Source organism: Panthera pardus, unplaced genomic scaffold, assembly GCF_024362965.1.
Source record: "Panthera pardus isolate Hobbes unplaced genomic scaffold, ASM2436296v1 HiC_scaffold_27, whole genome shotgun sequence".
Classification (NCBI taxonomy): domain Eukaryota; kingdom Metazoa; phylum Chordata; class Mammalia; order Carnivora; family Felidae; genus Panthera; species Panthera pardus.
This window is the reverse complement of record NW_026526843.1, coordinates 45,444,740-45,469,908: the sequence shown is the minus strand read 5'-3', so window position 1 is coordinate 45,469,908 and position 25,169 is coordinate 45,444,740. Positions and strand designations below refer to the sequence as shown.

General features: G+C 41.8%; 1 protein-coding gene across 1 annotated transcript in view; it reads right to left on the bottom strand.

Moving 5' to 3' along the window:
* Positions 1–316: 316 nt before the first annotated feature.
* Positions 317–25,169, bottom strand: part of LOC109261037 (nuclear RNA export factor 2-like) — a 39,356-nt gene continuing 14,503 nt past the window's right edge. The window contains exons 2-21 of the mRNA XM_053891402.1: positions 9,856–10,039; positions 9,469–9,622; positions 9,098–9,181; positions 8,873–8,977; positions 8,673–8,753; positions 8,483–8,552; positions 8,247–8,335; positions 8,019–8,126; positions 7,732–7,841; positions 5,818–5,854; positions 5,352–5,420; positions 5,211–5,266; positions 4,978–5,085; positions 4,798–4,856; positions 4,567–4,682; positions 4,432–4,474; positions 3,803–3,875; positions 3,116–3,298; positions 680–740; positions 317–540 (exon numbers count right to left, since the gene is read on the bottom strand). Coding sequence (XP_053747377.1) covers positions 496–540; positions 680–740; positions 3,116–3,298; positions 3,803–3,875; positions 4,432–4,474; positions 4,567–4,682; positions 4,798–4,856; positions 4,978–5,085; positions 5,211–5,266; positions 5,352–5,420; positions 5,818–5,854; positions 7,732–7,841; positions 8,019–8,126; positions 8,247–8,335; positions 8,483–8,552; positions 8,673–8,753; positions 8,873–8,977; positions 9,098–9,181; positions 9,469–9,622; positions 9,856–10,039 — 1,835 coding nt within the window. The 3' untranslated portion in view covers positions 317–495. The remainder of the gene's footprint in view (positions 541–679; positions 741–3,115; positions 3,299–3,802; positions 3,876–4,431; positions 4,475–4,566; positions 4,683–4,797; positions 4,857–4,977; positions 5,086–5,210; positions 5,267–5,351; positions 5,421–5,817; positions 5,855–7,731; positions 7,842–8,018; positions 8,127–8,246; positions 8,336–8,482; positions 8,553–8,672; positions 8,754–8,872; positions 8,978–9,097; positions 9,182–9,468; positions 9,623–9,855; positions 10,040–25,169) is intronic.

Sequence of the window (25,169 nt, the reverse complement as noted above, 5' to 3'; positions counted from 1 at the left end):
ACCCTTGCAAAGCCCCTGTTGTTCCAGGTCACATGGCTGCTTCTGCAGGCCTCCAGGTAGAGCATCTGACTGAGCCACACTGTTTCCAAAGGCCAATCCCTAAAAGCAGTGTGTGTCCCTTCTCATCAGAATTTACTGACACACTACCTATGAAGTCAAGCCTGGTGTACCTGCAAGGGGCCACCAGTGTGAATAATGTGGAGGAGATGGCAGGGCCTTTCAGTCCTGGACCCATTGCCTCACAGTCAGGGCAGGGGAAGAGCAATCTAGGACACACATTATACAACATGCAGCATCACTCTTTATTATGAAGATAAACAGAAATCACGAGTGGGGGAAATACACAGAACAACTAATACTTCAGGTGGTTATGTCACCTGGCCTGCTAAAGATAACTTTGGTTTCATGGTTATCCCGGCCTCCATCCCCAGCCATGAACATGGCCTTAGGCTGGAGTAAAGAGAACAAAGATGATGTGGACATCCAAGGCTTCTTCTAGGCGATTTGTTTGAACGCGTCCTCTGGGATCTTTCCCTCATTCTGAAGGGAAGGAGTTGGGACGTCAGAAGAGCCAGATCCCAGTGTTTCATTCCCAGGCTACCCAGCCTCCACCTTCTTGGCCTTCCTGAAGGCCCAGAAGCACCCATCTGTAACCAACCCAATGGATCCCAGACCTCACCTTGAGCATAGTGAAGACCTGACCAGCTCTGGTGTAGTTCCACTCGTTGTCCTGAAGGCACCTGGAGTGGGAGGACAGATGACCTCCATTAGTACCACAGTACAGAGACGCTGACCATGCGATGCTAAACATATGCCACCTTTTTGCTGGTATTCATGTACCATCAGTATGAGCACTATGTGTAATGGTGAAGAAAGACCTAGTGAAAATGTCTATCACATTGACACAAAATGCCATGCCCACTAGACTTCAAAACAGAAAATTAGAGCTCCCCAAAGAACAAGGGAGCTTAATATATGTTGATAAAGAAAAACATTCAAGTAGATAAAAGGAAATTTATTAAAAGTACAAGTTTCCAATCATTTTTTATTGAGATATAATGTACATACCATTTTGTTATTATTTTTGTGCACATACCATTTTCAAGTGTACAATTGTTTTCTTAGTATATCCACAAGATTGCTCAACCATCACCACTATTTAATTCCCAAATAATTTTATCACCTCAAAAAGAAACTCCCTAGACATTAGACATGGCTCCCTATTCCTCCCCTTTCCCCAGGCCCTGGAAACCACTAATCTGCTTTTGGTCCCTGTGGATTTGCCTATGCTGGACATTTCATAGAGATGGAATCATACACTATGTGACCTTTTGAGGCTGGCTTCTTTCTCTTAGCATAATGTTTTCAAGGTTCTTCCATGTCATGGCATACATCAGAACTGTATTCTTTTCTATGACTGAATGATATTCTACCATATGAATGTACCAGTTTCGTTTATCCATTTATCAGCTAAAGGGCATTTGGGTTGTTTCCACTTTTTGTCTATTATAGATAATGCTGCTATTAATGTTCCTGTACAAGTTTTAGAGTGAACATATCTTTATTTCTCTTGGTGTATACTTAACAGTGGGATTCCTGGTTTATATGGTAACTTCATTTAACATTTTAAGGAACTGCCAAAACATTTTCCCTAACCACAGCTCCATTTTACACTCGTAATATATGAGAGTTCTAATTTACCCACATCCTCACCTATGCTGATCTTCCATTTCACTGACTAAAGCCATCTTCATGACTGTGAAGTGGTATCTCATTGTTTTTGATTTGCATTCCCTAATGACTAATGATGTTAGGCATGTTTTCATGTACTTGTTGCCCACTTTATTTATATATCTTTATTTGTATTTATTTGTATATCTTAAGATATCTTATTTGTATATCTTAAGATATATTTATTTGTATTTGTATATCTTAAGATAAATGTTCATCAAATAATTTCCCCATTTTTAAATTGGGTTGTCTTCCTATCATTGAATTGTTAGTCTTTCAGGTATGCTCGATAGTAGACCTTATCACATATGAGATTTGCAAATATTTTCTACCATTCTGTAGGTTGTATTTATACTTTCTCAGCAGTGTCCTTTGATGCATGAAAGCTTTTAATTTTGATAAAGTCTAGTTTATTTGTCCGTTTTTTATTTGGTTGCTTGTACTTTCGTGTCATATATGAGACCATCATCTATTTTAAGTTCATGAAGGTTATACACTTATATTTTATTCTAAGAGCTTTTATAGTTACAGATCTTACATTAGATCTTTAATCAATTTGAGTTGATATGCGTGGCATGGGTCAAATTTCTTTTTTTTTTTCTTTTCTTTTTTTTTTTCTTTTTTTTTTTTTTTTTTTTTTTTTTGCATGTGGATATCCAGGTGTCTCAGCATTATTTGTTGGGAAGATTTTTTTTTTCTTCATTAATTTTTTTTGGCACTTAGCTGGAAATCAATTGACTATAAATGTCAGGGTTTATTTCTGGAGTCTTAATTCTATTACATTGACTTATATGTCTACCCAAATTTTAGTACCATGCAATCTTGTTTATAATACCTTACCAATGAATTTCAAAATTGTGAGGATTGGGAATTCTGAGTCCTCCAACTTTATTCTTCACTTTAAATATTGTTTTGGCTATTCTGAATTCATTGCATTTTAATGTGAATTTTAGGGTCACTTTATCAATTTCTGGAAAACAGCAAACTGGGATTTTGATACGAATTATGTTGAATATGTACACCACTTTAAGTAGTATTTCTATCTTAAAAGGTTTTCAATTCATGAACATAGCATGTCTATTCATTTTTTAGGTCTTCAGTTTATTCCAACATATTTGAATGAACTTGTGTATCGATATTCTAATAGTTTCTTAGTGAATTACCTAGGATTTTCCATATGCAAGGTCTTGTCATAGGAACATTATAATGTTTTAAAAGTTTTTAATATATATCATCATAAAATTAGGATACTTTATTCATAGGCCTTCTTTTTGGGGGAAGGAAAATATCCAAATACTTATCTTTTCAAATTGCCTATGCATTCCTATTATTTATTCTCCCACTCTCCCAGCTCCCTCTTATTCCCCTGGATACCCAATCTCACTTCTGAGACCACTCGAGTTTCATCCCAGACTGAGTGGAGAAAGCCTGCACCATTTCCTGCTGCTCCTTGGAGAGGATGAACACAGAGCTGGAGGTGGATGAGGACACTGGGATGGAGGACATACTCTGAGTCTCATTTGGGCTGGCATCTCTCACAAACAGCTCGTCATTCACGATGCATAGACTGGAGGAAAAATGGACCCTCAGACAACTGACAAATGGACAATCCCACACCCCTAACAATGACCCTGCTGCCACTGTCTCTCAGCAACCAGATTCCTTCCATACCCCTAACTTTGCCTGTCCCATAGCTTCCCTGGGTGGTAACTCTAGCCCTCCCACAGATGCACCTGTGGAGAGTTTGTCTACTAGCTTCAGATTTGTAAGTTTAAACCCAATGCATTTATTATGCAAAACAGTCCAAGGGGCAGGATAGTCTAATACCATTTTCAGAAGAAGATGCTGTTTCACTGAAGGGTTATGTGATTTGGCCAAGGTCACTCACCTAGTGAATGTTGGGGTCAGGAAAATAACACAATGCTTTGACTCCAGAGCCCACGCTCTTAACCACTAGGCAAGAATAATACTTCCCACAATACTGACAAAACCTCAAGGACATACAGTGCTACATTCCCAAACCCCTGAATCTCAGCTGAATGGGGTTTTCTACACACAGCACAGCACTCACCTGGAATTGTTGGTAGGTGTAGCAATAAAGGTCCGGGTGAAGGCGCGAACAGAACCCTGAGACCTTCCTTCCACTTCAACAACAAACAACAAGCAACTGTTCAGTTCATTAGAACTGAACATGCTTCACATGCTTACATAGCATTCCCCAGTCAGAGTTTAACTTGATACTCATGTTGAAGGGTACAATTGTTCTATGAAAGTCAGGATGCCGGGAATGGGGAAGGCAATAGGAACAGTCTGCTCCCAGTGATACAGACCTTTTTATGTGCTAGGCCCTGTGTAAATCACTTTATGAATTCATTTGATGCATTTTCACAGGCACACAAAAGATGGGTGTTATTAGCCCCATTTTGAAAATGGAAACTTGGAAGTTTAATTAATGGGCCCCCCTTCTCCGAGTGAGGATCTGGGATGAGAGCCATCAAGCTACATAGCCTGTGTCCCTAATGCCTGAGCTCTGCAGGGCAGATGGGCATGGACCCATGTCAGATCAGGATGGTTTGGGAGCTGAGTGGAGGCAAGAGAACACTGCAATAGGAAGAGGAGGGGAAAGAAAGTTGAGAGGGAGTCCAACCAGAGGGAAGGGAGCAGTGGGGCATCTGCAGAGGGGGTCCAACATATACTCACCTTCCTTGAACACCCCATTGACAGAGAAGCAGAGCATCATCTCCTAAAAAGGAATAACCCAGGTGCTAAGTCACCTAAACTTCCTACCCATCTGTGGCTTTCTAGGGCTGCCCTTGGGAGGAAGCAGGTGCTCACCGTATGGAACCACATGTCCACCACGAAGGAGCTGATGTCATGCTGAGTTTTGGGCAGTGTGCTGAGGGAGCACACAATGTCATGTTTTGTATGCTTCAGCAGCTGAACACGCAGATCTATAGGGGGGAAGAGAAACAAGTGAAGGTCAGGGGCTGCCACGCCTTGTGCCCTATGATTACCCCCTCACCTCCCCCCCCTTTCTCTGTACAATCTTCCCCATCAAACACGCACAGGGGTCCTTGATCTTCTTCATATTCCTGCTTTCCTTGAAGTACTTGCATAAGCTGCTTCTAGGGAGACAAAGAGGAAGAGGAGGTGATAGTCTGGCCAGTGTGGGTGTTTCCAGGAGCTGTCCTTCATCCACTGGGGAGTCACACAACCCAGGATCAGAGTCTGAGCTTTTCTACTCACGGGGCTGGGTCTTTGGGGTTGAAGGGAATGGTCAGGGAGAAGCAGGCCTTGTAGTGGTAAGCACAGAGGAGACCTTGGCGGTCTTCAGAGTCATAGATCAAATAGTACCTGTGGGAAAGCAATGAGGATAGTATATCTCTGGGGTCTGGACCTCAAATGAGACTTGAGAACCCCCATGAACAGACCTTTCTCAGCATCCAGTCCCCATTTCTTGTGGTCTCTAAAGTACTTACTGCTGAAGAAATTGCAGGATTAGACTCTTTAGTTTCTCAGATCCTCTGGAGCTTTCCTGTAATTAAAAGACATTTGAGACTATGTAGCTGATAAAGTCTCCCTTGTAATACCCCAAATGTTGTTTGATCCTACTTCCTCACCTTGCTGGACTTTATTAAGTATGGGGCATCAGTGTCAATGATAATTTCAGGGGGTAACGTCTGGCCATCCTGGAGAAGGGAAGAGGAAGTCAGCAGTGGAGACCAGGGAGGTGGCCCTGGATACTTAGGGAAAAGGATGAGCCCAAGAGAGGATGAGGGTGAGAAGACAGGTGTGAAAGAGCACTAGAAATGCCCTTTCTTGCCAGAGGCAAGATTACAATGGGTGTCTTCATCATGGGGTCCTGGAAGTCTCTACTATTATATGCAACAATGTGTGTGTGTGTGTGTGTGTGTGTGTGTGTACATTTTTTCCAGGAAGAATATCCTTATCTTTTTCAGGAGTCCATGTTTCCTAGTGCATAAAGGTCTCATGGATATATGCAATCTAGACAAGACCAATGAGTTTGAGGGCAGATATGGAGATGATCAATGTTAGTAAAAGACAATGATGAGTGTAGGCACTTACCAGATGTAACAACTTGGGGAAACATTCCCTGATGGCACTGTCCAAGACCAAAAATAGAAAGAAGTGGTTGATAGCTTGGAATTGCAATTCTTCATTTGTGTTAAAACACTGATGCCATAAACAAAGACCAGTATGTTCTGCCCATCCAGAAGCCCCTTTTCCCATTTCAGCCTCTGATTTCAAAAGGTTTAGGTCCACTACTCTGCTGAGCACTAAACATCTTCCATATGGACTCTCTGAAGGTATAGCCTCCTTATCTCTCTCCACAGCTTCACATTCATATTCCCTACTGCTCTTCTTCCCTCCATCACTTTCTCTCTCTCTCTCTCTCTCGCTCTCTCCCTCTCTCTCCTCTCTCACCTACCTGCTGGGTATCTCCCACCTACACTGTCCTGACTCCCATCTCCAGTGCCACCAGGATCAACATTTGGAGCCCAGCCTCTGGGGCTCCCTTCCCCTCCCTGCCTCCCTTCCTTCCTCCAGGTCTCCAATGAAGACTCCAGACAGAAGAGGGAATGAGGTGGGAACCCATGGCTCTGCTACCTCACTAGGGGCCCAGCATTCTGCAGGACCATGACACCTCCCAGGGATGTCCCAGAATGCCGGGGCAGAGAGGTGAGTGAGGCGAGACCCAGGAGGCAGGGAAGGAGGGGGAGGGGGTGGGGGTTCAAGAAAGAAGAGGGAGTGAGGGGAGGAGGGGAAAGGTGAGAGAGACATAGGGGAGTAGAGACAAAGGAGGAAGAGAAAGCAAAGCAAAGTGAAAGGAAAAAAAAGCTCTATTATATTGGTGGGGGCCAGGGAGGAAGAGAGAAGAAGGGGGGAATGGCTCTGTAGCTGCAGCCCTCTCCTTCATCTGCCCTGGCTGGCCCTGGCACCTGAGGTAGGAATGTAAAACATGCAGGTGTTAGGCTGGGGGCCCATTGGATGCTGGTTGAAACTTTGTCACCTGTGTGAGCTCAGCTGGAGCTGGGTATGGGAAACGATGCAGATACAGGGGAAGGAGACCTTCCCCAGAAGGAGCAGAGGGTCAAGCCCCAGCTCACCATGGGCCTGAGGGTCCATGTCCCCCTCTAATTGTCACTGCCTTCCCTCCTGATGGCCCCTGTGCACCTGTGCCTGTCTCAATAGATTCCTTGCCTGTGGAATTATACCCATGTCAGGCTACCCAGGGCTCTTCTGAACGACCAGATGGGATGATGTGACATATGTGGGAGGTGGATAGGGGGCAGTGCCTCTGAGAGGTCTGTCCTTCTGTCTTCTCAAGCACTTCTGCCCTCTCCCTTCCATTCCTACCTTGGGAAGCCCTCTGTTCACTGGCAGTGGTCCAGTTCTTGCCCCTTGACTCAGGGAACCTTAGTTTCTCCCAAAGAAGGTTCAGCTCCTGGCATATGGCCAGAGAAATAGATGTAACGAGAGAAGCCATCCAGGGCCTTGAGGCACAAAGCCACCATGGAAACCTGGGACAGATGGGGCACATTTCGTTTAAGAGAAGGAAAGCCCTTCTCAGAACAGTTGAAGAAAGCCCCATACCACCACAGAGGCAGGGAGGCCTGTCTCAGCATGAGGCTCAGGGCTGGAGGACCCTACTTGGTCCAGGTCACCAGCATCTGTTTCAAGGCTGCTTACCCCTGGTCCTGGTGAGGAGGGGGAGACCTGCTTCTTGGAGCACATCATAGGTGGGTATCAGAGAAAGCTAAGTGCAAAGTCAGAAACAGATGCCAGAGCATGTAAAGAGGTGAGCATGTCAGAGGGATAAAAGATCTTTAAGTGAAGGTGAGGGACACAGAGAAGGCAAGGCTTGTGATACTCCCAGAGGACTAAGGATGCCACCACCAGCAGAGGGGCACTGTCAGGGATAGTTCAGGATCCCATGGGTGAAGTTATCCAAGAAGGGTGACAGAGGTTCACACTGACCTTATGTAGGTGGACTGGTCTGGGAAGGTGTCACACAAAGGGTTCCCTTCTAGCCAAAGCTCTTCAAGCTTCAGCCCTTTCATCTTGTTTAACTCCCACACCAAGGTCAGCTGAGAAATATGGGGAGGAAGCTGGGAAGTAGTTCCAGGGAAAGAGAGACACGTGGGCCCTTGCACCCCCAGCCCCCACCTTTCCACATAGGTACCTTCTCTTGCCTCCTGTCATCACTCTGGTGAGCAATACCACCCACCTTCAACCCCAACTTTGATCTGGCTCCCTCTTCCCACCTCATTTTTGGAGAGATTCAGGATCTTGACTGTGGGGACCATCTGTATAATGTCAGACAGGCCATCCAGCTGGTACAGTTTGTTGTTGCTCAAGTTCAAGGACAACAGCTTTTGGTGAAGAAGAGTTAGAGTGACAGTTACTATCTAGGGCCTCAGAGACAAATCTGTTCTCCACCTCATGAGTTCCACCCCCTACTATTGATAACAGCACTGGGACTAAGGCCTTACCGTGGGGAAATTTTCCTCAATGATCTGCAGGGTGGCAGCCATGCAGTTTCTTCGATTCAGGATTATATCAATATCATGGCCCACCAAGTCTTCAGGAAGCCAAGAGGAGGCAAACAGAAGGCTGACAGGGGTCCAGGGCCAGCATCAACCCCTCCCCACGTTACCATTCCTCAGTCTCCCTCCCAGGCAGATCCCTGTGCCCTCACCTGCCCTAGCATTACTGCTATCAACTGTACCTGGGTCAAAGCGGAGACTCTGAAGGTCAAGAGCTTCATGGGAGACATCATAGCGTTTGTGCATGGTCAGCTGCAGAGAAAGGCAGAGAAAGCCACTCTGAGGCTCTGGTAGGGATAGGGAAATCGGGGGCTGGAGGAAGAGGAGGTGGGTCTGGGTGTGGGCATGCAACAGGCCTTGAGTCTGCATTACCTTTAGCTGCTTCATTTCTTCTGGCTTCAACTTGTACCGCACAGAGTAGGGTACATTAGAGGGATTGACAAAGATCGATATCTGCAGGAAGGTGAGGTGCTCGGGTAAGCACCAATAACTCTGCTTCCAAAGAAGAGCACCAGACCCTGGCCTGTCCTCCCACCCCGGGACTAGGTACAGGTAATGCCCTCAACACATACCTTTTGGTTCTCCTCATCACATATCTTGTAGCTGACATCTTTCAATGCAGAGGCAATGCCAGCATCCTGGACAAAGAACCGAGCTTGGTTTTTCACATAGTGAAACTACAGGAGAGGGAGGCAACAATAATTTTGAAGGATAGAGTCTACCTGCTCAGTGGGTTCCCCCCGCCCCAGCCCCTCTTTCCCTGTGTCCACTCATCTGGCTTCACCATCCTCTCTTACATCCACTGGAGTGAAAGGGACACTGCAATGGTCCTGGATTGAATTCACTAGCCATGTCTTGTCATACTTTCCCCCATAGGGAATCTAAAGATGAAAAGAAGGGATGGGAGTGAGGAGAGACAACACGGAATTAAAGCTGGAAAACAGACCCAACAGTGTTCTTTTCCAACTCTCTACTGAGCTGTACAGGGCTTCTAAAGAAGGGACCACTAGCATTATTTCTTATTTTTGTGCAAAATACGGATTTTCTAAACCCTCTTTCTCTCCATTGGAAAACTCTCCTACAAATAATCGATGTAAAATTGTTTAAAGTGGTATTCCTCTGATAAAGTTCCAGGATATTCTAATGAAGATCTTGCCAGGACACTCACGGTGATCTTGAACCAGCTCCCTGGGGTTCCATCTTGTGTGTTCTCCCTCATTTCTCTCTTCAGAGGTTTTCTATCTCTCCACACAGTAATATGGATATGGCCTTCATTATGCCATTTCACTCTCCTCTTGTTCTGTTGGTTGCTATGGAAAGTGCTGCAGAAGGGAAGTGGAGAGGAGGATGGTAGCCATAAATGCTAAGAAAGTCTTCATTGACACACCCTTACCTCTCTGCCACCAGGACTACAAGTAGGATTGCTCAACCATTATTCCACTTTGAGCATTCTTCAATTCTCCAGTGAGAGAAGGAAAAGAAGAGCAAGTATAGTGAAAGAGTTGCATAATCCCAGGGGTTTGCTACATGCAAACCAGGCTGTATGGTCACTTACTGTCTTACTTGGGGGTACTCCTGGACATTCCTCATCATCACATTTCCATCATCCTCCTGGTGGTGTGAAAGCTGAGGCTCATATCCACCATGTTCATATTGGGGGTTACTCTTGCCAAAATTACCTCGCAAAGAACTCCAAACTCTCTGTCTTCCTTGAGGTGAGTTACCACCATCGTTGGATTCTAAAAGGGGGACAGAAATACAAGTTTGAAGATACACCAGTGGTCCACTTACCATGTACTATGTCTTAGGCTCACACCATAGTAGGGAAAGCAAAACGCCAACCTGCCCTAAGGGTCCAATGCCACAACCCCCAGAAAAGAAACTCCTCTGTTTGTCCAGACAGGAGAACCTTATTTTACAGATGGCACTATCAGGGGAGGAATCTTGGGGGAGGAGAAGGAGGTGACTGAGTAGGAGAAGGGGAAGAGGAAACTATATTGAACCTTTTAAAGAATGAAACAGGATTTATAAAAACAAATAAAAACAATGTGTGATCCATGGGTTAGATTGGAAACCAGCCATACACCAGGAAGACATCTGAATTGTGCCTTCTCTCAGGCTTAACAACCACACCAATACCACAGAGTCAATCTCTCTCATGCTTCCCAAATATAATCAGCCACCAAACTGATCCCGCTAACAATCAGCAAGCTGTTTCCTTTGCTGGTGTAGTACAAGCTTTAACGTCAAGAGAGACTGATGTAAACAGCCTCCTAAGTTGTCCCTCTCCCTCCAGCCTTGCTGTCAACAATACTCAGTTTGGAACATCCAGATTGAGCTTTCTTTGTGCCCAGCGTGAAATGCCTTTCAGCTGAGAAGACAACTCTTTCTAAACTCAGCTCCTCTATAACAAGGATCTGAATGACAACATGGAATAAGTCAACTACCATTTCCAAGTGTGTAGGGATTCTTCTTTTTTTCCTTCTATTATTTCCAACTTAGGTTCATTATAGTCGGATAATGCACCCTGTGTGGTTTCAATTCTTCTAAAATTTGTGGAGGTTTGTTTGGTGGTCTAGAAGATGATCTAGCTTGATGAATGTTACATCGATATTGGGGGGGGCGGAAATGCACTCTGCTGTCATTGTGTGGAGTGCTCTATTTATGTCATATAGATCCTGTTAACTTATTATGTTATTCAGATGTCCTATATCCTTGTTGGTTTTGTCTCTAGTAATTTTATCCCTTGCTGAGTGGGGGGTGTTGAAGGCCCCCAACTATAATTACATACGTGGTTATTTCTTCTTTCAGTTCTATCAGGCTTTGCTTCATGTACTTTGAGGCTCTGTTGTTTGGTGCGTACACTTTTAGGATCATGATGACTCCCCAGTGGATTGATCCTTTTATCATTATGTAAAGCCTCTTTCTGTCTCTTATCAATTTTATTTGCTCTGATGCCTACTTTATTGGACATTGTAGCCACGGGTATACTTAGACCATGTCTTGGTGGTATTTCACCCTGTATTCACCCCTAGTTGTTGTATTGATGTTCACCCCTTCCCTCACAAATACTCCCTACCAACATATATCATTCACCACATAAATGATACATTTGGGAGTTTTCTGGCATCTACAGAAATATCAGTCCCAATTCCCTCTCCCACAGTGGATTCACTAAGGGTATTTTATTTGTACCATGTTAAACTGAAACACTGTACCAGCAGATAATAATACTAGTGGTTTGGGTGGGCAGTAGGGGGAGGATTAAGGTAACCAGACTGGTAGAAACCAGCTTCCTTTTGGATTCTAATATTTAAGACTCTCTCGGTTTGTGTGTTGTACATTTTGTCCATGTTGTCTCAGGGCACACTTATGAGTAAAAATCTGTTCACTGTTGATTGCTCCCTCATGTAGTGATTACGACCAGGCCTCAGATTTACTCCTCTGGGAAGTCATTGCTTTTACTCTGTGGCCTTGCTGTCAAGACAATCCTGCTACTCACAACCTTTGGGACTTCTCCTGTGTGGCACTGGAAGTGGAATTAAACATGGATAGAGCATTTGACCCAGAAATGCCAATGGCTCAGTCCTCAAAACTTGAAAGCAGCCTGGAGTGCTCTCTCACACTCCATATCTAACTGATCAGGAAATTCTTTCGCCCCCCTCTCTCCAGTACATCCAGAATCTAGCCACTTCTTACCACCACCATTATTACCACCACCCTGGCTAAGACACCAACATCTATCTATCTCTGGATTATACTGCCTTCCAGGTCCAGGTCACCAGCAGCAGAGCATAAGTCAAATCATTTGACTCCTCTGCTCAAAACAATGTAACAATGGTTTGATGTCATCAACATGTTGAAAGACCACGAGTTCATAATGATACTAAACAATAACAACAACAAAGAGGAACCTTATTAATGACACTTGGAGAATGTCGGGAAACCAACCGGTTTTCCTGAAAATCCACGAATTAAAGGAAAAACTTAAATATTAAAAGGAGGAATAAGGGCTTGTGGTCAACGTATGGTGTATGGGGGCATCAGAGTCATTTTTGAGAAGTGACATTACTTCAGAAATAACATCAACAATGGGAAAGTGTAAAAGTGAGCTAGCTAACAGCTACAGCAATCCCCAGACCGACCAGCTAAGTTGGGTGCCTAAACAGGGACGGAGGCCTCGCTCATCAAGGTGATTCATATCAGAGCAATCTCAGGCATAGCCTTGTTTTGGGAATCTCACAGGAAGAGTGGGCACGTGATTAAAAAGCCATAGGGACCTCGTGCACACACACGTGTGTGCACACGCACATCCACTTACTGAAGGTTTTCATCTCAACACGATCTCTGTCTTGCCGTCGCTCTGCGGTAATCAAAGGCAATAACAGGAGTATCACAAATCAGTTGGTACCTCTCACCCAGGCTGCCTGAGTTACCCCTCAAGCTCCACCAAGCACCAACTGATCCTCCCTCCCATGGAGAAATGGTCGCAAGTATCATTTATGACATCATATGTATTCACATGGCTACTTCCTATGTCAGTTTGGAATTCTGCCTACATCATTGCTAGGCCTGAGCACATGGCAATGGCATCCCTGCTATAGTAGGTAAAGAACAGGATGAGAAGTAAATCAAAACTTGCCCTACGGCAGCCAACATTTGCTCAGTGTTGGGCAGACTCATTAGATTTCTTTGACCTCCTCACAGAAACCCCACGATGACTGTATCTACAATTCCTTCTCAGACCACAAATGTTAGGCTCACAGGGGTTAAGTCCATTTCCCAGGATTTCTCAGTCAAGTTAGTGTCAGAACAGAGATTGTATCCTCACATTTTGGTCTGCCTCCTAAGTATTTGGTTGGCATCCTAAGTATTCCTCTAGTTACTATGCTGGCTCTACTTTAATGGTGAACTTTTGGGCCTCAAGGATAGATTTCTTTGAGCAGACAAGGGATGATGTTTTGTGAATAGGATCTAGTAACTCTTGCTTGGGGGTTGGGAGGGGGAGTGTCCAGGTGCCTTGGAACAAGTGGAGATATCTGTCTTGAACTAAATGGACAAATCTTTTTTAGATCACAGTTTTTACAGGTTAGAAGTCACTTTGAGCTGTCAGTGTCTGGTGTATAATGGGGCTTAATTAGTATTTGTTAAATGAATGTAGACAACAATGTAGATTTGGGATCAACAAAGCCACTTTGGAGAATCCATACATCTCAACCATTTCTACCCACATCTATTTATTCCATAAAAAAATGGGCTGCAGAACTGTTTCATAACCTGTTTGTATAACTAACATCTTTTGAACTTTTCTTATGCAGAATTAGTATTTTTTCATTAGTATACAGTTAGAGCTAATTACCCCCCTCTTGATTAATGCTAAAACTACCGATTTTATTATCTTAGGAAGGGAGGGTTTTGTAACTGGTGACAGAAATGAGGAGACGTTTTCCTTAAATCCAGCACAGATAGCTTACTGAGTATGTGGTATGTGTAGTATGATTGTTCTGGACCTACATGCATGTCTGTGCGTGTTAAGCTTTGTGGTACCATTATCGTCCTTGTCTCAGAGAAAAAGTTAAGAATGTGTGTGTGTGTGTGTGTGTGTGTGTGTGTGTGCATGGGCATGTGTTAATATTATCTGTTTTAAATTTGCATAATTAGATTACACGTACATATATTTCAAATCATGTTGGAAAATGCATTGCCACAGAAAACTGGACCCTAATGTACATTTTCTTTTCATGTATTATGCATTATATATGGCCAATTTTTCCTTCTTGTTTTTTTTTTTAAATCTTGTCATTTTAACATTTGAATTGATTTTCAAATTTAAAGTGTTAGATTTCTGTATACAAGGTATTCCTAATGGTGGAGGCCAAATAACCCAGTGTAGCATGGCTTGGGATTTAGGGTGGTTCCAAGATTTGAGTCCATGTTCTACAGCTTCCTAGAAGAAGCACATAAATATCTTAAATTATAAGAGACAATTTCCTACAGATATTTACACCAATATACTTCTCCACTAATAGTGCAGGAGAGTCTGATTTCCTAGAGTATGCTCAACCATTCAAAAGTCATTCTTACACTTTGACCCAGACATTTCACTTTTAAACTTTATCATACAAAATATTCTCTGCTGAAATATATGCCTATAATTATATGGCTGTGTTTTACAGGCTCTTTGACACAGAAAAACAATGGGACCAGAGAGTGGTTGATATTGACAGAAGAGGGGGTAGAAATGATTGTCCCTGGAATCAAGGGCAGATGGGAAGTAAGGGACATGGATACCCTACATGCAGAGCAAAAAAGCCAAGGGATGGATGTATGGGCCAGAAAGGTGAGGGTGATCATTGGTAAGAAAATGAAACACAACTGGAAAAAGCCTCTGAGGACCTGAATTCATCCTGGCAATATGCACCTCTCTGGAAACCTTCCTTTCTCTCCATGTATAACTTGTCTGTTACTTAACCTTCAAGCCAAACAGTTCCCACACAGAGAAATAGTTCCCACACAGACAGAGAAAAGAGAGATGGTACAGGGGAACAGCATGCAGTGATGAGTCTCTTGGACAGAAGGCTGGAGCTCAGGGCATGTTGTTCCTAGACACGACACCCATCATTGCCCACTGGACTTTGAGCCTTGTCCCAGTGCTCATTTCAGCCCTAACATGGAGTCACACATTATTGGTTTTGGGCATAGGATTTGAGGTCAGATTAATCAAGATTTGAATTGTGGTGCTAAATTCTATGGTCCAGGGAAAGTAACTTTGACTTCATGGTGACTCACCTTATTTTTTTTTCCTCTTACATTCAAAATAGTCACAGTTTTGCCTCATAAGATAATTGTGACAATTGAGTTAATATATGAAAATACATATAAAACACCTGGAGAAATGCCTGTGGCCCAATAAACATGGTAAGTAAGTTAGCTACTACTACGTCATTACTTAGTACAAAATCTGGTATTTAGTAAAGGATGAATGTGTGTTATTTGCATTTATTGTTATTAGTCCTCTGGGAAATGAGAAAGAAAATGGAAAGGTGTATGGGAAAAGATTGTGGTGCCATCTATTAATGTATTTTACCAAGTAGCAACAGTAAAACGGGATAGCCCTGGTGAGAAATGATCTGACATACTGATTAAGAGAACCAAAGTAAAAAGCTTAGACTCTGAAACAGGCATACAAAAAGTTTTGAAGGGGGTCTTACATTCCCAGTTGCTACATTTGTTGCTAAAAAATTTATTATTCAAAAAATGGTTCAGCTTTAAATGTTAGGCTAAATAAGTAAGATAGAATACTTCTGGAACCTTATATGACACTATATGAAAGAAAAAATATCAGGATATAAAACTGTATTACAGAGTGATGTAAGAAACATGGCTGACCAGGAAGCTACAGGTCTTCCTTCTGCCACACAGACATTGAGTTAACAGCAATATACGAACCAGAATACCTCTGTAAGAACTTTGGAGATCAACTGAGAAGATACGGCACTCAGGCCATTATAAAACCAAGAAGGGATTTTTGCTAAAGGGGTAGGAAAATTCATGTTGTTTTGCAGTACTGTTCATGCCCATCTGCCTATGTGACATACCATGAAACGACTGGGAGAAACTCCCCCATATTCCCTTTCCTTCATTAGTATGGAAACAAAAGTAGACCATGTATCCAACATTCTGGCTTGTTAGGGGGCTGATCCAGGACTAATTTCTGCTTTGTTTAGATTAGAAAACTTACTTGACTTGCATCAGAATTTAGAAAGTGCTGAAAACAGAGGTGAGCAGTAAGTTAGAGGTTCAGTTTCACAGGCAGATGATAGGGAGAGTAAAAGAGATCAGAAAAGTTATAAAAGGTCTTAGAACTTTCAGCAAGGTTGACTTTAGTGAAGGTCATCCCCTGGATGAAGCCTGTATACAACAACTGGCAGAGATAGTTGTTTTTTCTAATGCTCAAGTCTCAGCAAAAACTACAAGGCCTACAAAGAAACAGGGAAACATGGCCCAATTAAAAGAACAAAACTCCAGAAACTGACTCTAAAACAAAAAGCAGATCCATGAGCTGTCTGACAAAGACTTATAAAATAACTGTAAGAAAGATCCTCAATGAACTAACAGTGAAAACAGATAGACAATTTGATGAAACAGGAAAAAAAATATCTGAACAAAATGAGATCATCAATAAAGTGATAAAAACTTAAAAAAACAGAAATTCTAAAGCTGAAAAATAGAAGAACAACTGAAAACTTTGTAAGAGGAGTTCAACAGTAGAATTGGTCAGGCAGATGAGATAATTAGTGAATATGAAGACAGGTCACTTGAAATCAGTGAGTCAGAATAGCAAGAAGAAAAAAGAATAAAGAAAAGTAAGAAGAACATATGGGACTTATGATACATTATAAAGAAGAGCAATATGTGTAGGAGGGGAATCCAAGAAAGAAAAGAAAGGGACAGAGATCTCACTTGCAAAAATAATGGCCCCAAACTTCCCAAATCTGAGGAGAGAAAGGGACATGAAGATTCAAGAAGCTGAAGAAACTCAAATTAGGATGAATTCAAAAAGAATTACACTAAGATATATTATCAAATTGTCTAAAGTCAAAGCATCAAGAGAAAAGCAGTTCATCATGTACAAGTGAACTTTTTATAATATTATCAGTTGATTTGTCAGCCAAAACTTTGTAAGCTAGAAGGGAATGAGATGATACATTATAAGTACTGAGGTAAATAAGAAAGGAACTGTCAACCAAGAATACTGTACCTGGAAAAATTGTCCCTCACAAGTGAAGGAGAAATTAAGACTTTCCAGACAAATGAAAGCTGAGGGAGTTCATTATCACTAGAATTGCTGTATAAGAAATGCTAAAGGGAGTCCAATTCAAAATGAAAAAATAGTAGAAAGAAAACAGTAAGCTGTATGAAAATAATATGTTCTGCAGTAAAGTTTAATACATGCACAAATATAGTAACCTGTACTATTGTAACTTTGGTGCATTTCATGACAATAGGAATTTACATGACAAAAATATTTTTAAAAACCTAAAAATCTATGTTAATTAATATACAATATATATAAAGATATGATGTGCAATCTCAATAGCATAAAGTAGGGAAGGTGGAGGTGTAAAGCAGTAGAGTTTTTGTATGTAATTGAAGTTAAACTGTTACCAACTCAAAACAAATGCTATAACTTTAAGATGTCTTATGTAATTACAATGATAACCACAAGCAAAATACCTACAGAATATACACAAAAGCAAATGAGAAGGTAATCAAAGAATATCACTACAAAACATCAATTAAATACAGAGGAAGGCAGTGAGAAATGAAAGTAGGGACAAAAAAGCTACAAGGCATACAGAAAACAATGAAGAAAATGGCAGTAGTAAGCCCTTCCCCATAAGTTATCATTTTAAATTTAAATGTATTTATTTCCCCAATCATAAGACACAGATAGGCTGAATGGATTGAAAAAAACAAGATCCAACTATATGGTATCTACAAGAGACTCACTTTGGATCTAAGGACACACATAAGTTGAAAGCAAAAGGATGGAAAAAGATATTCCATGCAAATGGTAACAAAAAGAGAGCAGCAATGGCTATACTAATACCAGAAAAAATATACATTAAGTCAAAAACTGTCAGAAGAGACAAAGAAAAACATTATGTAATAATAAAAGGATTAATTCACCAAGAAACTATAGCAGTTTATAAATACTAAACTACAGATTCCCTAAATACATGAAGCAAACTGATAGAATTGAAGAGGGAAATAGCAACACAATAGTAAGAAACTTTACTACCTACCTTTCAATGATGGATACAACAGTCAGAGAAAAGATCAATAAGGAAATAGAGGACTTGAGCAACAGTATAGATTAATTGGGCCAAATGTATACAAAATGCTCCCCCAACAGCACACATTCTTCACAAGTGCACATGGAACATTCTCCAGGATAGACTGCATGTAAGGCCATAAAATAAGTCTTAGCAAATTCAAGAAGACTGAAATAATACAAAGCATCTCTTTCAAACACAATGGAATGAAACTAGAGATCAATAGTATGAGGAGAACTGGAAAATACATGATTGTATTGAAATTAACACATTCATAAATAACCAATGGGTCAAAGAAGAAGTCACAAAGGAAATTAGAAAGTACTTTGAGACAAATTAAAATGAAAATACAACATTTCAAAGCTTATGGGATGCAGCATGAGCAGTGCTAAAAGGAAAGTTTATAGCTTTAAATGTGTACATTAAAAAGATGAATGATCCCAAATCAACAACATACTTTTATAGTTCAAGAAATTAGAAAAAGGATAAGCTAAACCCAAAACAAGCAGAAAAAAGTAAATAAATAAAAGCAAGTAATGATGAAATAGAGAAAACAAAAACAATAGAGGGAGGAGGAGTTAAGATGGTGGAGATGTAGGGGGACCCTAGACTTGCCTCCTTCCTCAAACAAAGCTGTATTGAGGTCAGATTACTTGAAGCACCCAGGAAATTGATCTATGGAGTGGCAGAAGGATCTCCACAGTGGGAGGGAGACAGCTTGGCAAGTGTGAGGTATGTGGATGTGAATTGGAGGAGAGGAAAACAGTGCTGCTGTGGAGTGGAGGGAACCCTTTCTGTAGAGGGACAAAAGGGAGAGAAGAAGGGAGGTGTTGAGATAGTGCTGCATCGAGTTAGCATAACAGGAAAACCTCCTGGGACCACGAAATGGGGAGCAAGAAGTACTGAAGTACTGAGGGTCCCAGTTCTTTTTTAAAAAACAGCATCTGGAGCTCAAACAATGAGGTTTGGGAAGCATGTGACTTTCTCCAGAGCAGAGCTGTGGTGCATGCCCCTGGAGAGCAGGGAGCTGGCTCTGGAGTGCATAGCATGGTGTAGAGATCTCCAGGTGGACTGGGAAAGAACAGTCCCCTTCCCAGAGTACTTTTTGGAATGGGGTTTATTGCCTTCTCAAGGACAAAAGAGCCTGCAGGTGCCAGTCAAAGGCCTTTCATCAGAAGGGTGGCAAGGCTCTACTCCAGGGGAGGGGAGCAGATCTATGCCATGCCGAGTCCTTTAAGACTTTGGATTTTGAATCCAGGCTGAGTGCCAAAGTAAAAGAACAGGAGAGTTGTGGCGCAGGGCAAGCTAACTGTCCTTGCCATTCTGTGAGGACTGCCTGAACAGCAGGGGTTGAGATCCCCAGTCAGGGGAGAGATTGGGGTGGCACCATTTTCCCCCCAATACCAGCACAGTGGGACTTCAGAGAGCAACACAGCAGCCTCTAATGTAGGCGGAACCCACTTACACCAAACCTTGCTCCTCCATGCCTGGCAACTGTTTATTTACTGGTGCATGACTGACTGAGCCAATGCATCCAGCCTCTCCTCTAGACCAGCACAGCCAGCACCTCCCAGGCACCAACAGACAACTCTTTTTTTTCTTTTTATCCTCCTTTTTTTTTTTCTTTTGGAATCAGGTGCATAGTTCCTTTTCTCTTCTTTTCTCTTCTTCTCTTCTCTTCTCTTTTCTTTTCTTTTCTTTTCTCCTTGTCATTTACTTTTCTTTGTCATTTACTTTTCTCTTGTTTTTGGACCAGGCTTTTTTTATTCTTTTCTTTTTCTTTCTTTTCTGTTTTTTTTTTTTTTTTTTTTTTTTTTTTTGCTTTTTGTTGCCTTTTTTTTTTTCCTTTGGAATCAGCCTTATAGTTTTTTGATTATCTGGGGTTTTTTTGTTCCCTTTATTTTTCTCTTTTTATGGAATCAGGCTTCCCGACTCCTTTTGTTCCAGGTTTAAATCAACAAATAAATCAAAGCACACCTAGTTATTTAACTAGCCAAATAATCCACCACTGGAAGCAAGAAGTAGCTCTGCAGAGAACTGACTCGTGGTAAAGAGCAACCAAAATGCAACAGCAAAGGGCACACAGCATAAAAAAGAAACACTTCCTGAAATGCCAGGCCCTGGAGAATATATGACCACTTTTTAATATAGTTGTGCATTCAGGTGCGGAAAACATAGCAAGTTTTTAAAATATGAAAAGATGGAAACTTAGCCAAAATGACAAGACAGAGGAATTATCCCCAAAAGAAAGGTCAAGAAGAATTCACAGCCAGGGACTTGCTCAAAACAGATATAAGAAATATATCTGAACAAGAATTTAGAACAGCAGTCATAAGACTACTAGCTAGGCTTGAAAAAAGCATAGAAGACACCAGAGAAACCCTTGCTGCAGAGATCAAAGACCTAAGAACTAGTCAGCATGAATTAAAAAATGATATAAGTGAGATGCAAAATAAACTGGATACAGTGACAGTGAGGATTGCAGAAGCAGAGGAGAGAATAGGTGAAATAGAATATAAAATTATGGAAAATAATGAAGGTGAAATAAGAGAGAAAAGAAATTACAAGAGCATGAGGGGAGACTTAGAGAACTAACTGATTCCATGAAATGAAACAATATTCATATCATAGCAGTATCAGAAGAGGAAGAGTGAGAAAAAGGGGCAGAAGGTTTATTTGAAGAAATTATAGCTCAGAACTTCCCTAGTCTGGGGAGGGACACAGGCCTCCAAGTCCAAGAGGTACAGAGATCTCCCTTTAAAATCAACAAGTAAAGGTCAACACCACAACATACAGTAGTGACACTTGCAAAATACAAAGATAAAGAGAATTCTGAAAGCAGCTATGGAGAGAATGTTCTAAATCTACAAGAGTAGACACATAAGGTTAGCCACAGACCTGTGCACTGAAACTTGGCAGGCCAGAAGGGAGTGGTAGGAAATATTCAACATGCTGAATGGGAAACATATGCAGCCAAGAATTCTTTATCCAGCAAAGCTGCCATTCAGAATAGAAGTAGAGATAAAGAGTTTCCCAGACAAACAAAAACTATAGGAGTTTGTGACGACTAAACCAGCCCTGCAAGAAATTCTAAGGGGGACTCTCTGAGTGAGGAAAAAAAGAAGACCAAAGCAACAAAGACTACAAAATATCAGAGAACATCACCAGAAATGCCAACTAGAGATAACACAATGGCACTAAATTCCTATATTTTAATAATAACTCTGAATGTAAATGGACTAAATGCTCCAATCAAAAGATATAGGGTAGGGGCACCTGGGTGGTTCAGTTGGTTGAGCGTCTGACTTTGGCTCAGGTCATAATCTCGCAGTTAGTGGGTTTGAGCTCTGTGTCGGGCTCTGTGCTGACAGCTTGGAGCCTGGAACCTGCTTCGGATTCTGTCTCCCTCTCTCTGCCTCTTCCTTGCTCAATGCTCTCTCTCTCTCTCAAGGAATAAATAAACATTAAAAAAAAAGATATAGGGTATCAGAATGGATAAGAAAACAAGACCCATCTATCTGCTGCCTACAGGAGACTCATTTTAGACCTAATGATACCTGTAGATTGCAAGAGAGGGATGGAGAACTGGAGGTCAAAAGAAAGCCAGAGTAGGAGATGCACCAACATGACGGAGAAGTCGTCCCTCAAACACAGCAGTGTTAAGGCCAGAGGACTTTGAATTCCGAGAGTCCAGCTGCAGAGTGACAGACGTCTCCAGGGACCCATGGGGACAACCTGGCAGGCTATAGGTGTTTGCAAATTGGGAGAGATAAAACGGGCTGCATAGGCATGGAGGGGAGGGATCCCCTTCTGTGAAGAGACAAAGGGAAGAGAAAGAGAGGGTGTGGAAGTGTAGGACTGTATTTGGACAAGAGAAAAACCACGGAGAGGGGATCAGAAAAAAAAAAAAAACGGAGAAAGATCCAATCTCTAACTGCAGGGGTTTCTTCAGACTGGGGCCAGCTGTCCTGTGCGAGCACCTGGGGAGGAGGGGAGTCAGTCCTCGCCCCGGTTACTAGTGCAGAGGCACAGTCCGCAGTGGGAGAAAGCAATCCCCTCCCTTGAGTGCTGTGGGAAGAAGGTATTCAGGTTCAAAGGACAAAGGACCCTACCTGTGCCCTCTAGCCAGAGGCCATTTATTGGCTGGGCGAGTGGCACTTCCCTGGAACCGGGTGCGTGCAGAGCGGAACCTGTTAAGACATCTGGGTTTGAATCCCAGGTGAACTCCAGGGAGGCACCAGAGACTGTGGGTGGGGGAAAAAAAGAGCCCGCTCTAGCCCCTGAGGAGAGACTGGTTTGTCGCCATTTTCCTCCCCATCACTAACAAGGTGGGGCTTCAGGGAAAGGACAACATGTCCATAGTGGAGGCAGGACCTGCCTACACCAAACCTCGCCCCTCCACACCTGGTAACTGTGTATCTACATGAATGAGATTGATGCTGACCATCCAGACAACCCCTCCTCCAGATCAGTGCTACCATGGGTTCCAAGGCACCCAGCGGTTTTGCATTTTCTGATTTAATTCTTGGGCAATTCTTATTTTATATACTATATTAATATTAATATTAATACTAATATTAATATATATAGGCATATATTAATATATATCTTCCTTTTCTCCTTCTTATTTCTTCCCTTCTCTAGTCGGGTTATTCCAGCTGTTGGTTTGTTTCAGCAGACATATTTAATCTATTCTCTTTATACCTGTTCTCTATCTCCTTCTTTATTTTCCTCTCTCTCTCTGGATTAAGCTGTATAGTTTCTCTGCCTGATCATTTTTCTTTTCTTTTCTTTTTCCTTCCCCTGTCATTTCTCTCTTTGTATGGGATATGGCCTTTTCCACCAGTGCCTCCACCTTTTTTCTTTTGTAAAAAAAAAATATTTTTTTCCAAGGTTACTTCAATGAACAAATCAAAGAGCACCTGGTGGAGGGTCCAAAACATCACTACGAGTAGGGAGATAAAGCAATCACAGTCACAACAATAGACAGCATGCAACACACTCCAAAACACAGCTCCTGAAGGGCCAGGCCCTGGACAGCATATGACCTCTCTTTAATACAGTAGTGCTCACAGGTGCAGGACACATAACAAGCTTTTAAAACACATAAGGGACAGAAAACTAGCCAAGATGATGAAATGGAAAAATTCTCCTCAAAAGAAGTTCCAGGAAGAAATGACAGCTAAGGAATTTCTCAAAACAGATATAAACAATATATTTGATCAAAATTTAAATTTTTTTAACGTTTATTTATTTTTGAGACAGAGAGAGAGACAGAGCATGAACGGGGGAGGGGCAGAGAGAGAGGGAGACACAGAATCGGAAGCAGGCTCCAGGCTCTGGGACATCAGTCCAGAGCCTGACGCGGGGCTCGAACTCACGGACCGCGAGATCGTGACCTGAGCTGAAGTCGGATGCTTAACCGACTGAGCCACCCAGGCGCCCCTCAAAATTTAGAATAATAGTCATAAGATTAATCACTGGGCTTGATAAAAAGCATAGAGTACAGCAGAGAATCTATTGCTGCAGAGATCAAGGAACTAAACAATAGTTATGATGAATTAAGAAATGTCGTAAATGAGATACAAAATAAACTAGATGTGGTGACAGTGACGATTGAAGAAGCAGAGGGGAAATTAAATGAAATAGAAGATAAAATTATGGAAAAAGATGGAGCTGAGAAAAAGAGAGATAAAAAAATTCCAGACCACGAGGGAAGAATTAGAGAATTTAGTGATTCAATGAAACATAATAATATCCATCTCCTAGGAGTTCCAGAAGAAGAGAAAGAAAGCGGCAAATTATAGCTAAGAACTTCCCCAATCTGGGTAAGGAAACAGACAGGGATATCCAGGAGGCACAGAGAACTCCCTTCAGATGTAACAGGAATCAATCTTCAGCACGACATATCATAGTGAAACTGGCAAAATACAAAGATAAAGAGAGAATTCTGAAAGCAGCTAGGGACAAATGGGACTTAACCTACAAGGGTAGACACATAAGGGTCATAGCAGACCCCTACTGAAACTTGGCAAGCCAGAAGGAAGTGGCAAGAAATATTCAATGTGCTGAATAGGAAAAATATGCAGCCAAGAATCCTTTATCCAGCAAGGCTGTTATTCAGAATAGAAGGAGAGATAAAAGTTTTCCCAGACAAATAAAAACTGAAGGAGTTCATCACCACTAAACCAGCCCTACAAGAGATCCTAAGGGTGTCTCTGTGAGTGGAATGTTGCAAAGACTACAAAGGACCAGAGACATCACCACAAGCATGAAACGTACAGATAACACAATACCACTAAATCCGTATCTTTCAATAATAACGCTGAGTGTAAATGGACTAAATGCTCCAATCAAAAGATATAGGGTATCAGAATGGATAAAAACCAAGATCCATCTATTTATTTGCTGCCTACAAGACACCCATTTTAGACCTGAGGACACCTTCAGATTGAAAGTTAGGGTATGCTACTGGAAGTTAAAAGAAAGCTGGAATAGCCATACTTTTATCAGACAAACTAGATTTTAAACTAAATGTTGTAACAAGAGATGAAGAAGGGCATTATATCATAATTACAGGGTCTATCCATCAAGAAGAGCTAACAATTATAAATGTTTATGCATCCAATTTGAAAGCACCCAAATATATAAAACAATTAATCACAAACATAAGGAATATTATTGATAAGAATACGGTAATTGCAGGTGACTTTAATATTCCACTTACAACAATGGACAGATCATCTAAGCAGAAAATAAATAAAGAAACAATGGCCCTGAATGATACACTGGGCCAGATGAGCTTGACAGATATATTCAGAACTTTTCATCCTAAAGCAGAAGAATACACATTCTTCTCGAGTGCACATGGAACATTCTCCAAGATAGATCACATACTGAGTCACAAAACAGCCCTCAATAAATATAAAAGAATTGAAATCATACCATGCACATTTTCAGATCACAACGGTATGAAACTTTAAATCAACCACAAGAAAAAATCTGGAATGCCCTCAAATACATGCAGGTT